Source organism: Bubalus kerabau, chromosome 21 (genome assembly GCF_029407905.1).
Source record: "Bubalus kerabau isolate K-KA32 ecotype Philippines breed swamp buffalo chromosome 21, PCC_UOA_SB_1v2, whole genome shotgun sequence".
NCBI classification, from domain to species: domain Eukaryota; kingdom Metazoa; phylum Chordata; class Mammalia; order Artiodactyla; family Bovidae; genus Bubalus; species Bubalus kerabau.
The window spans coordinates 43,180,652-43,194,745 of NC_073644.1; the positions used below are offsets into that span (position 1 = coordinate 43,180,652).

At 40.7% G+C, this 14,094-nt stretch overlaps 1 protein-coding gene across 1 annotated transcript in view; it reads right to left on the reverse strand.

Moving 5' to 3' along the window:
* LAMA1 (laminin subunit alpha 1) overlaps nucleotides 1-14,094 on the reverse strand; it is a 116,829-nt gene that overhangs the window by 73,941 nt on the left and 28,794 nt on the right. Inside the window, exons 4-9 of the mRNA XM_055559307.1 lie at nucleotides 8,818-9,060; nucleotides 7,690-7,869; nucleotides 5,094-5,183; nucleotides 3,941-4,058; nucleotides 2,078-2,256; nucleotides 792-897 (exon numbers count right to left, since the gene is read on the reverse strand). Of these exons, the coding sequence (XP_055415282.1) occupies nucleotides 792-897; nucleotides 2,078-2,256; nucleotides 3,941-4,058; nucleotides 5,094-5,183; nucleotides 7,690-7,869; nucleotides 8,818-9,060 (916 nt within the window). The remainder of the gene's footprint in view (nucleotides 1-791; nucleotides 898-2,077; nucleotides 2,257-3,940; nucleotides 4,059-5,093; nucleotides 5,184-7,689; nucleotides 7,870-8,817; nucleotides 9,061-14,094) is intronic.

Below are 14,094 nucleotides of genomic sequence, written 5' to 3' on the forward strand. Positions count from 1 at the left end.
TCCATCCATGGGATTTTCCAGGCAAGAGTACTGGAGTGGGGTGCCATTGCCTTCTCCATATGAATCACTAGTTCCCCCCTCAACCAGCGGGCCCCACAGTGAGCACACCCTTCTCAGGTGATCAATATCCACTTCCACTGCCAGCGACTGAGCACCGGAGGGGGCCGCAGGGGTCTCTGAGCAGATACAGCCTATTCAGGGGACTCTGGCATTTGCACGCCCATTTGCCAATTTGGGAAACGGAAAGAACACTGACATTTACAAGGTTACCTGGAGGATTTGCTTGTGTTGTAGGGGGATGTATGCTTAAGCCTCTGCCTGTCTTCTGAGAGCTAAATGCAGTGATTGATATTTACTGTTCCACATATGACTTGAAACAGAGCCTCATTTCTTCTTTCATCAAAAGCTCAATTAACCTCTCAAATGTCATTTCGTCACCTTGACATCACCATCTCCACCCCTCCCTTCCTCAAATTCATCACAATTAGTAATTTTGCTTTATGCCCAGGGCACCGAGACTTGGCTTTATATTATTCATGGACTTGTTCATTTAGTGTCTGCCTGTGAGCAGAGACCTTGGTCATCTGTTCAACTGTATATATATATGTTCCCAGGTCCTAAAAAACTGCCTGGCACATAGTAGTAGGTGCTTCATAAATATTTGATAAGCAAAACATCAATAGAGAATCATCACCAAATTATTACACAATGGTAACAGTCTTGCTAGGTGCAATCTTACACACACACACACACACACACACGGATTACGAGCACAGAAATGAATCAAGTACCTCTGTGTAAGTCAGAGTGAAGGTCATCCTTAATACAGACAGAACTGAGGGACCCCAGAGGGTCACAGTCACAGGGGCGACAAGGGTGGTCCTCATAAGGAGACACCTGAAAGGCAGAGGTTGTCCTAGATTATCTTGCTAGAAATAACAGCAATCTTAGCATTAACACTGACAATAACATCAATGACAAAGTGTTAATTTTTCATCCCAGATGTGACTATCACCATGATTTTGTGTACCCAGGGTATGTAGGTCAAGCCAGAAAAGACCAAACATCCTTTTGATGGTGACAGCCGCTGGCATCATTAGCGAAGTGTCCTCCTTTCCCATTATCACAGCTCTCAGGCCCCCTAGCTCTGCTGTGACCCTGAGTTATTTAGAAGCATCTCCTATAACCCAGCCACCACGGGATTCCCATGTCAGCTACATGTCAAGTGAGAAGTGAGCACTTCCTTTGAGCAGGAGACAGCTGCTTCAGTTATTGGCTGACCCTCCGCGTAAACATTGAGTATCACAAAACTCCAAAAGGATGCAGCCAGGGGGCTCTGAATTCAAATTAAGTAGCAGTGACCAAACATCCTAGTCTGAGCCAGAATAGAGGACAATAGAGCAGGATATCTATATTGAAGAACACTATAAGCTAAAAAACAAAGATTAAGTGGCAGGTATTCCCAGGGCAATTGCCAGTAGAAGGACAGAAGAAAAATCATGAGTCATAGTCTAAGAAAGGTCCTAAGAACCGGAATCCTTATAATTACATGCACATACCCTTTACTAGCATTCCAATAAAGGGATTCTGAACCAGAAAACAAAACAAGTGAGAAATGGTCAGGACTCAAAACCTTCCTTATCTTCACAGCTGGCTGCCTGTACCTCTATTTCAGCCCTTTAATTGGTGATTGATTTTATAGTTAACCATTGGGCACATCTGTCTCCCCAATCAAGTTTTAAGTTCCTCGAAAACAAATGGTTTTTCACCTTTGTATGCCTTCAATTGCTTGGATTATAAAAGACTCCCTAATAAATATTCAGTCAAAAAAAGAATACAGACAAATGTTATAGAAGAAAATGTCTCCAGTGCTGTGGTTCTGTGTGGTGGTCTGAGGCTCTTTCCTACCACAAAGTTGGGTGACAGCCAACTCTTACCCCACGGGGTCTGTAATATCCATCCACACTCTCACCCCGTGGGGTCTGTAATATCCATCCACACTCTCACCCCGTGGGGTCTGTAATATCCACCCACACTCTTATCCCGTGGGGTCTGTAATATCCATCCGCACTCTTACCCCGTGGGGTCTGTAATATCCATCCACACAGGTTTCACAGTTAACACCCATGGTGTTCTGCAGGCAGCCAATGCAAACCCCTCCTCCTCTGAACTGTCCAGCAATATTCAGGCTTCTCCTCTGATTGGCCACATCTTCATCATAGTAACAGTCTTTGGCTTTATTGTGGCAATTGCATTCTAGGAGAATATTTTCATATCTCAGTTAATATAGACGTCATGGTCTAGATAAACACAAGCGTTCCCTCCCTAAGTTTTGCAAAAAGTGAAAGTTGCTCAGTTGTGTTTGACTCTTTGCGACCCTATGGATTATACAGCCCATGGAGTTCTCCAGGCCAGAATACCGGAGTGGGTAGCCTTTCCCTTCTCCAGGGGATCTTCCCAACCCAGGGATCGAACCCAGGTCTCCTGCATTGCAAGTGGATTCTTTACCAGCTGAGCCACCAGGGAAGCCCAAGAATACTGGAGTGAGTAGCCTGTCCCTTCTCCAGTGAATCTTCCCAACCCAGGAATCGAACCAGGGTCTCTTGCATTGCAGGCGGATTTTTTACCAGCTGAGCTACCAGGCAAGCCTGGCTATAAATTAAAACTATAGAGTAAGTCATTTTGTAGGGCATGGACCAGCTTCTGGAGGCGCTGGGGAATAGCTCTCTGATTTATGAGTTTGCACACCCACTGGATCCATCAACCTCTTTCCTGGGATCACACTCTGCAGAAGCACCTGCTCACTTGTCAGTGATGAAGGTGAACCACTGTACCACTGCCTAACAGAACACTTGCTGTTGTTGTTCAGTTGCTAAGTTGTGTGTGACTCATTGTGACCCCCATGGACTGCAGCACGCCAGGTTCCTCTGTCCTTCGCTATCTCCTGGGGTTTGCTCAAATTGTCCATTGAGTGGGTGATGCTATCTAACCATCTCTGATAACAAACAAAATACTATAGGTAGGTATATGTTTTGATAATGTTACATCTATATAATGGAGTTCAATACAACTATTTTTTAAAATTAATTAATTAATTTGGCTGCACCAGGTCTTCATTGCAGCATGTGGGATCTATTTCCCTGATCAGGGATCGAACCTGAGTCCCCTGAATTGGGAATGCAGAGTCTTTGCCACTGGACCAGCAGGGAAATTCCCCAGTGCAACTATTTTTAAAGCAGCATTTCATACCGTTAACATGGAAAGATTTTCTTTAAGATATATTGTTAAATATAAAAGCAATGCACAGATCGACAGGCACATTACATTAGATTCTATGCACAAATTGTGTAAGGTGTTAACATGCTTTGCTTGCATAAACATTTCAGGAAGAACCTACTAGGAAATAATACAAAGTGAGAAAGGTAGAGATAGAAATATATAAATATGCCTTAATATAGTGTAGATATTGGAACCTTGTGAATATACTGTCTATTTAAAATCTAAATCCAAATTAATACAGAATAAATGAATACATGGTAAGGGAAATCAAATGAACAGTAAATCATAATGATATATCAGGTCTCAATCCTTCACGTCTTATGACAGTAGTCTGCAGCTTTGGGAGTTACTTGAATATCTAAGAAAACCATTTTATTGTTGTTCAGTTGCTAAGTCGTGTCTGACTCTTTGCAACCCTCCAGACTGCAGTATGTCAGGCTGCCCTGTCCTTCACCATCTCCCTGGGTTTGTTCATGTCCACTGAGTCGGTGATACAATTCAACTATCTCATCCTCTGTCACCCTCTTCTCCTCCTGCCCTCAATTTTTCCCAGCAGCAAGGTCTTTTCCAAACCATTACACACTATAAATATGAAGTCACTGGGAACTGAAGCAGATGAAGGCGGAAGACTTCACATCCCTGCACCTCTGAGCGGCCTCACCTTCACACGTGTTCCCGGAAGAAACAGTGCCAGGTCTCCAAGGCTGCTGGTGGTACCCAGGGCAGCATCGATTGCATCTGTCCCCACACGTGTTATGTTCACACTGACACTGGAATTTCTAGACAATAAGGAACATAAAACTGCATCTGAAAATTGACCTGCATGCTTTTCTTAAGTTTATTTCAAGAAAAATTCATCACAGTCAAATACATAGCAAGGGTTTGCAGTTGAGGATATATGGTGACATATAAGCAAATTGGTATTTCATTTTTAAAGATAAAAATAAACATAGAACCTGGTTACATGCAGAATTGAGAAGAAATAAAACAAACTAACATGGGTTAACTAACAAAAACTTTTCAAAAGAGATATATTGACTTGAAAGGTTTGGAAACTCCTATGAGCAACTTTCTTTTAAAAAAAAAAATTTATTTTGGCTGCATCAGTTCTTAGTTGTAGAATTCGGTATCTAGTTCCCTGACCAGGGATCAAACCTGGGCCCCCTACATTGGGAGCATAGACTCTTACCCACTGGACCACCAGAGAAGTTCCTGAATAACTTTCTTGATACTCATCTCTGTATTTTTCAGCATTAATAAGAGAATAATCTTATTCAGGAGCTAAATTATAACAAAGATTTGGAAAAAATAAAAAGTAATTCCATGTAAGTTATTTAAGAGAAGAAGAAAAGAGAATGTCCTCTTCTTCACTTAATATGATGCTAAAACAGGAAAACTTTGTTTTATCTTGATTTAGCACCACAGAAAGGAAAGAGGAAGGGACTCTTAAAAACATAAGCATAATTTCTAACTGCACATGATTTTCACTTACTATCTTACAGAAAAGAGCTTTAAAATTCAAAAGGCCACTGGATTGAACACTTTTACAGTTAAAGGTTAAAATGGCAAATATTATGTTATATCTTGTTTTGCAACAAAAATAATTCCTAGAAAGATTTAATTAAAACGTATTCTTCAACCAAAGCAAAATTAAACTGTCTTTAAAAAATTAAACCAGTTAAATTATCTGAAAAGTTCTCTTTTTGTGGCATGATTTTAAAACTTTCAACACTTGCCTTAAATAAAAAGTACAATGCCAACATTACAGCTACAACTTCTGAAGTTTTAGTAAAATGTGAAATACTACTACTCACCTTTGTACCTTCATCCCATGGGCAGCTACTAGCATGGCCATAACAGATACACATTCCTCCAACAGAAATGTCTTTTATTGAATAATAATACTAAGGAAAAAGAAAGTTAAAAAAAAAATTAAAAGCTCTTCTATTTCAGTGCAAAGAAAATGACATCCACACAAATACCTCAGTTGCTATCGGTAATCAAAAACACACATATACCTTTTAAATCATATTTCATGCACAAATAAATATAAATAAAATATTTATGTTCAATTAAAGTAAATAATGTTCAAATTAGCTCATCAATAGAAACCAAAGGAGTTGAAAAAGAATTTCCCAACTTGGCTCCATCATAAACTGAGGCAGTCATATTCGAAACCTAGGCTACTGAAAACTCTAAAAATATTCCTAATTTGAATACAGCCCTATATAAACTACCCACTCCAGTATTCTGGCCTAGAGAATTCCATGGACTAGAGAAGTCCATGGAGTTGCAAAGAGTCATACATGACTGAGCAACTTTCACTTTTTCACTATATAAAAAGGATAACTCATGACCAAATAGGCCTTATCCCAGGGGTGCAGAGTTAATTTAACATGTAAAAATCAATAAATGTGAATCACCATATTAACAGAATAAAGGAGAAAAACTAAGATCCTTTCATTAAATGCAGAAAAAGCATTTTAAAGAAGGCAACACCATCATTCAAAAAACTCAGCAAACCAGAAGCAGAAGCAAGCTTCTTCAGTCTAATAAAGGTGTGTCTATGGAAAACCTGGATCTAACTGTGGAAAGTTAAACAGTTTCCTCCTAAAATCAGCTCTCACCATTTCTAGTCAACATTTTAGTCACCCATACAGTTCAATAATGCAAGAAAAAGGGAGTCAAAGGCAAATAGAGGGCACAGTAAGACTGAACTGTCTTCATTTGTAGATAAAATGATTGTGTACATAGAAAATCTATCAAAAGCTACAAGAATTTGTAAATCAGGATGAACAAAAATGAATTACACTTCTATATACTAGAATGAACAAATGGAAAACAAATTTTAGAAAGCAAGCCATTAACACTAACATTCAAAAACATGAAATACTTAAATATAAACTGAACAAAAGATGGACGATAAACAATAGATCAATGCCAAGAGGGGTGAAAGAAGTCAGACGTAAGTGGAGACGTATAGCACCTTTGTGAACTGGATGATCCAATACTATCAAAATGTCTTCCAAAATTCCTCCTAAATTGATCTATTTGATCTATGGAATCAATGGACTCCCGGTGAAGGTCTCAGCAGGCTTTCTTTCTTTCAGCAGAAATGTACAAACTGATTCTAAAACTCATAAGGAAACGCAATGAACTTGGAGCAGCCTAACCAATCCTGGAAAAGAACTGAAGTGGACTGTTACAGTACCTGACTTCAAGACTTCTACAGTAATGGAGAAAGACCCTTATTGGCATAAAGACAGACAAACAGATCATCAGAACAGTACAGTGTCCAGAAATGCAGCCACAATAATAAGGTCAAGTAATTTTCAACAGGCCACAAAATAATTTAAAGAAAAAAAGAATGTATATATTTTCAACAAGTCATGTGGGACAATTGTATGTGCACATGGAGAAAACATCCATGTAACTTCTACCTTACACCAGATAAAAAATGAACAAGAATGGATAATAGGGGTGAAAACTAAAACTATAAAACTATTACAAAAAAGCATCAGAAAATATTTTTGTAAACTTGGGGTAAACAAGTATTTTTCAGAGAGGAATAGAAAGATTAATTCTGAGGAAAAAATGATAAATTGCATTTTATCAAAATTAAAACTTCTACTCATCGAAAGTCATAGTTAAGAAAGTGGATAAGCAAGAGACAGAGGACGGAGAATGGATTTTCAGTAGAGACACATCCGACAAAGGATTTGTACACAAGATATATAAAGATATTTATAACTCAGGAATAAAAAGACAGCTAACCCAATTTAAAGATGGATAAAAATGTGATCAGATACAAATAAGCACAAACTCAACATAATTCTCAAGGAGATACAAATTAATACCCAAGGAGATGCTCCTCCATGCACTTCGGCACTGCTGAGGTGACAGTGACCGACACCCCAGTGTGGACATGTGTGGTGTACCCGGAGCCCTCACACACTGCTGCAGAATGGCAGAGCTGCTTTTGATGTCTCAGTAAATTCCCCAAAACTAAACATACAGCTATCCTGTAACTTGGTTGTCCCATTCCTACTTTATCCAAGGGGTTTGAAAACGTCTGTCCCTATGAACCTTTACTATACATTTACTATACATATATCTCAAAGTTTAAACTTTAAAGTGAAAAAAAAAAAAAAAACCCAACAACTCTCACTTGCTTGGTCAGTCGTGGAGCCAGATCAGAATGAAGAAATGGCCACTACATCCCCTGCAAGACGATGTCATCGGATGAGTGGAGACAAGGGGGCCTGAGGACATCAGAACTTCTACCTCATTTAAAGTTGGCATTTAATGTTGTCAACAAAAATAAGAAAAAAGGCCAACCAGGGAAGAAATGTCTATTTCCCTTAAATGACATGAAGTTTTTCCATAGGTCAGGAGCCCGGCCTGACTTACTCGTCTGGTGACAATAGGGTCCAGGTCTTTAGGGTCCCGGTGGCTGAGGGTCATAAGATCTGCGTTGAGAGTTCGGATGCGCTGTAAACGCAGGCGGATGTATCGTGCAGAAGTGAAATCCAGCAACTTGGGTGAAAGATCGTCAGAGCTTGGTCTGCCATTGATTAACGATGTATGAATCTAAAGATAAAACATTAAAATAAAGAAATATCCATTTTAAGCATTCCAAAAAATCTGATGGTTCAAATTCAGGACATAATCTTTACAGATATTATCTAAAATCAAAACAAATAACTAGGTTCTTATAGAAATCTAATGTTCATTGACACTTGTGAACAGCAATGATCACAACCCAAGTTCAGTTTATTAAAGTCATTCATTCTACTGTCTCAGGGATTGTAGGAAACCTTTAAACAAAACACTTCTCCTGGTGTGATGAGAGCATTTTAACATGGATGTGCAGGCATCTGTGAACCAGAGTCTAAATGTCAAGGATAGACTGAGGAGAGTGGGAAAAGGTGCCTGGGAGCTTTGTAACTCCCACTCTCTCAACTCATCTCTGCTCTTGAAACAATGCAGGGCCTGCTGCAGAGTTCCTGTGTGAAAAAGCACTTTTTTTGGAGGGTTTTTGTGGTTTTAGCTCATTAAGGCATTCTATCAAGGCACGACTAAGTTTTGATCACAGTCTGATTTAATGATGTGTGTGCAGTCTGGGCATGTAGAGCAGGGAGCTGGAACACTTCATCAACCATATCCAACCCACAACACCCCCAGGGAGAGTGAGAACTTCCTGGAGAAAACTGGGAGCTCTATCAACAAATGTTGTTGCCCTGGGGTCATGGGAAGGATCCTCCAGGGAGGACGTGATGAATTATTAAATCACAGCAGAGTGAAGTTGAGGGACCTTGAAGGGAAGAAACCAATAAATAACATGTGCCCGGGGCAACATGAAGCTTCAGTAGACAGCAGGCAATGATACCTCAGCTCCAGAATCTCAATAGTTAAAGATCTCTGTGATCTGCACCAGGAGAGATTTATTTTGAGTCCTCCGCTTTGGCTCCTACGACAGCTGTGTTGTCATTGGAGGTGGGGAAAAACAGACCTCCCAGCCGGTAGGGGGCGCGTTACCTCTCCGTGCTCAAGCGGCACCAGTCTGGAGTAATAGGAGGTGCAGATGACTTCGTCATCCGCCCTGTAGGTGGGCGGCCCCCGTCTCGGAGTGATGTTGTAATGCGTCAAACATTCCGTGTCACTGACCGCATAGTACTGCCAGGGGCTGAACTTGACACCATCCACAGAACGTTCCAAGATCCAGTTTCCAGGTCGAGGGGCATTAGCTGCCTTGATGATGACATAAGCGACCTGGAAGACCTGGAACAAAGCCATTGAAAAGTCTCAATCAATAATCAGCAACAAGTGCTCGGAAACCAAAGTGCCTCTTGAGAGCACTGCCATATGATGACTTCCAGTGTCTTTTACTGCTTTTGAAGATAAGTGCTCATAAGTGTTCATCAGAGATGCATCTTGTAAATGTTTTGCTGGTGGCATTTGCTTTCAAAATATACTCAAACTGTTCACAAACGAATGTATTATTATTATTGTTATTAGAAGTGTAATTTTTTTTTAATATATTTTGAGTGTGCTATGTACCATGTGGGATCTAGTTCCCCCATCAGGCGTGGAACCTGTGCCCCCTACATGGCAGTATGAAGTCTTAATCACTGGACCACTAGGGAAGTCCCAATAATGTTAATAAGTGCCTGTTTTCTTGTTTTCAATGTCTTTTTCCAGCAGGATTCTTAATGATTGTAGTTGCAATATATTTCATTAATAGTAGTGTTAAATGTATTTCTCATACATTGATTTGGAGATAACACATCTGAACATGAGAAAAAAAGTCAACTTACTACACACCTATCATAATGGTTAAAATCCAGACCACTAACAACACAGAATGTTGGTGAGGTTGTGGAGTGACAGGAACTCTCATTCAGAGCTAGTGGAAATGCAAAATGCTGCAGCTACTTCAGAAGATAGTTTGGTGATTTCTTACGAAATTAAATATGATCTAACCATACAATGGTGTGATCACTAACCTAGAGTGATCATTCACATCCTGGAATGTGAAGTCAAGTGGGCCTTAGACAGCATCACTACGAACAAAGCTAGTAGAGGTGATGGAATTCCAGTTGAGCTATTTCAAATCCTGAAAGATGATGCTGTGAAAATGCTGCACTCAATATGCCAGCAAATTTGGAAAACTCAGCAGTGGTCATGGGACTGGAAAAGGTCAGTTTTCATTCCAATCCCAAAGAAAGGCAATGCCAAAGAATGCTCAAACTACCACACAATTGTATTCATCTCACATGCTAGTAAAGTAATGCTCAAAATTCTCCAAGCCAGGCTTCAGCAATACATGAACCGTGAACTTCCAGTGTTCAAGCTGGTTTGAGAAAAGGCAGAGGAACCAGAGATCAAATTGCCAACATCTGCTGGATCATCAAAAAAGCAAGAGAGTTCCAGAAAAACATCTATTTCTGCCTTATTCATTATGCCAAAGCCTTTGACTGTGTGGATCACAATAAACTGTGGAAAATTCTGAAAGACATGGGAATTCCAGACCACCTGACCTGCCTCTTGAGAAACCTATATGCAGGTCAGGAAGCAACAATTAGAACTGGACATAGAACAACAGACTGGTTCCAAATAGGAAAAGGAGTATGTCAAGGCTGTATATTGTCACCCTGCTTATTTAACTTATATGCAGAGCACATCATGAGAAACGCTGGGCTGGAAGAAACACAAGCTGGAATCAAGATTGCTGGGAGAAATATCAATCACCTCAGATATGCAGATGACACCACCCTTATGGCAGAAAGTGAAGAGGAACTAAAAAGCCTCTTGATGAAAGTGAAAGTGGAGAGTGAAAAAGTTGGCTTAAAGCTCAACATTCAGAAAACAAAGATCATGGCATCTGGTCCCATCACTTCATGAGAAATAGATGGGGAAACAGTGGAAACAGTGTCACACTTTATTTTGGGGGGCTCCAAAATCACTGAAGATGGTGATTGCAGCCATGAAATTAAAAGACACTTACTCCTTGGAAGGAAAGTTATGACCAACCTAGATAGCATATTCAAAAGCAGAGACATTACTTTGCCAACAAAGGTCCATCTAGTCAAGGCTATGGTTTTTCCTGTGGTCATGTATGGATGTGAGAGTTGGACTGTGAAGAAAGCTGAGCGCCAAAGAATTGATGCTTTTGAATTGTGGTGTTGGAGAAGACTCTTGAGAGTCCCTTGGACTGCAAAGAGATCCAACCAGTCCATCCTAAAGGAGACCAGTCCTGGGTGTTCTTTGGAAGGACTGATGTTGAGGCTGAAACTCCAATACTTTGGCAACCTCATGGGAAGAGTTGACTCATTGGAAAAGACCCTGATGCTGGGAGGGATTGGGGGCAGGAGGAGAAGGGGACGACAGAAGATGAGATGGCTGGATGGCATCACTGACTCGATGGACGTGAGTCTGAGTGAACTCCGGGAGTTGGTGATGGACAGGGAGTCCTGGCGTGCTGCGATTCATGGAGTCGCAAAGAGTCGGACATGACTGAGCAACTGAACTGAACTGAACTGAACCATACAATCTAACAATCATGCTCCTTGGTATTTACCCAAAGGACTTGAAAACTTACACAGGTGAATGGATAAAGGAAGTGTGATGTCCATACAACAGAATATTATTCAGTAATAATAATTTTAAAAATTGACCTCTAATGCCACAAAAAGACATAGAGGAACCTTAAATGAATATTGCTAAGTACAAGAAGCCAGTCTGAAAAGGCTATGTGCTGGATGAGTCCAACCATATATGACCTCTGGGCTTGTTGGTTTTCTGTTTTTTGTCTTAAGCCTCTCTCCATCTTAGCCCTCACCAATTCCAGGAACACAATTCCTCAAAATTAACCCACCATAAACCAAAATATTTTACTTTCATCTACTGAACTATTCCCTGGGAAGGACAGTTCTATCTCATTATAATAACTTTGTTCACCTACAAGAAACGCCCCCCAATAAAGCATACCCCCTGTTTCTAAAGCATATTAAAAGCAAAATAATGTTATTGGATTTCAGTAATGAGGAAAATCAGGAACTGCTTGTATCCAGAACTGAATGTCCGTGTTTAAAAATCTAGAACCATCTTCGTCAATTTAAATCACTTACAGTAATTAAAATAAGGCAAACACTATTCTGCTGGAGCATAAACATCTCAAGAAAATTCTCCTATGAACATAATTACATGGCTTTTTCTTTGGGGGAGTTTTTTTTTAAACATTTCCCCAATTTTGTAAATCATATATTCTATCATTTATATGCTTTTTGATTTACTATATTTTGTTTGCTCGGTTGCTTAGTTGTGCCTGACTCTTTGAGAACCATGGACTATATAGCCTGTCAGGCTCCTCTGTCCATGAAATTCTCCAGGGAAGAATACTGCAGTGGGTTGCCATTTCTTCTTCAGGGGATTTTCCTGACCTAGGAATCAAACCCGAGCCTCCTGTGTCTCCTGCATTGCAGGCAGATTCTTTACGTGCTGAGTCACAGCACTTGCTGTGCCTGAGAACAAGTTAAGTGCTTTATTAGAAATACTAGCACTTCAAGCCTTTCTAACTGCATTCTTCTCATGAAATATGTACTGTTACTCCCGCTACTTTACAGATGAAGAAACCGAGGCATAGAAAGATTAAGTAATCGTCCCAGGATCTCACAGGTACTAAAATGTAAACCACGCTTCTGCAGGTTGCAAGGGAAAAGCATGAAACCCTGAGCTGAGCAACAAGTGAGCACCAACCCAGTTTTCCAAATCTCTGACCTCAACCAGCAGCAATTGTTTCAATACCATGTTCTTGTACTTTCATCAAACCCTTGTTGGCTTTTAGACAGAGGTCAGTCACGTGTCACAGAATGATATCCAGTGGAAGAGCAAACATACTGGGAAAACTTTAGGACAAATGGTTTAAGTATCTTGATCAAGGCCTTCAGATATGACGCTGGGCATTGTTCTCACAATCTCTGAGTATTTCCCCAACTGGAGACTGGGAAACAAACCAAAGAAGGGATTATGAGATGTAAATCTGCAAAAGCGGAAGAGGGGGCTATGAAGCATCTAGATGCAATATGTTAAATCACATTACTGGCAGAAACGTCTCCCTAAAATCCAAATGCTGAAGTCCTAACCCCTAGTACCTCAGAATGGGACTGTATCCGGATAGAGGTTAAAGAGGTTAAAGAGTTAATCAAGGTCAAGGGAGGTCATAAGCCTGTCTGACTGGTGTGCTTTTAGGAAGAGAAGATTAGGACCCATACACACACATGGAGGGTCAACCCTGTGAGAACACAGTGAAAAGACGGCCATCTGCAAGCCTAGAGCAGAGGTCTCAGACGGAACTGACCCTGCCAGCACCTTGATCTTGAACTTCCAGTTCCCAGAACTCTGCTAACACATTTCTGCTGTTTAAACCCCCAGGTCTTCCGTATGGGCTATAGCAGCCCTAAGCAAATGAACACAAGCTTGTCAAATTCACCCGTTGTAAGCTGACAAACAGGTCTTAGCACCTAATATAAAAAAAAGTGAGGGCTTCTTTGTTATATATAGAACCTTTGCCCAAATGAAATCCATGACATTTCTGTTGCCGCTCTTTAGCATGGTTGACTGAACTGCCTTGTCTCTCCATATAAGGTTGGCTGAACACAAATTGATGACACAGGGCTTTCACTACATTCAGCGTCACTGAGGTCTTGCCAAAACCTGTAGCTGATACAGCCACTTTCAAATCCACTTTCATCAGGGTTTTCCACCGAGGGGCCTTTGTTAATGATCGCTGGAATGCACATAAACTGTGCCGCATAAATAAAGTGCACGCACACCCAACACCGCTTTCGACACAGGAATCCAGACAGGAACTTTCATGTGGGCCTCAATCTTTAATGTATTAAATCCACCTCAGGCGCAGAGATAAGAACAATACACGGAGCCTAATTCTCCAGCATCAGGGTTCAGCTTCACATGTGCTGGGGAGGCCAAGTGTCTCTGCTCCCGGGAAAGCTCAGCTGTGTAACTGCAGGGGCCCAGATGCCACACGGGACCCTGGCTGGAAATTCTGCCCACAAGCACATACCTGCCTCCCAGGCCATAGTGAAACAGTGGATGGAGGATTGCTTTCTCTTACCCAGTGGGAATGACCTTTTCATAGGCAAAAGAGATTTAGATTTTTTAAGTTTTTTGTTTGTTTGTTTTGTAAATTTTCATTCATTTTATTTATTTTTGGCTGCGCTGGGTCTTCATTGCCACGTGCATTCTTAACCACTGGACCACCAGTGAAGTCCAAAAGAGATTTCATTTTGTAGT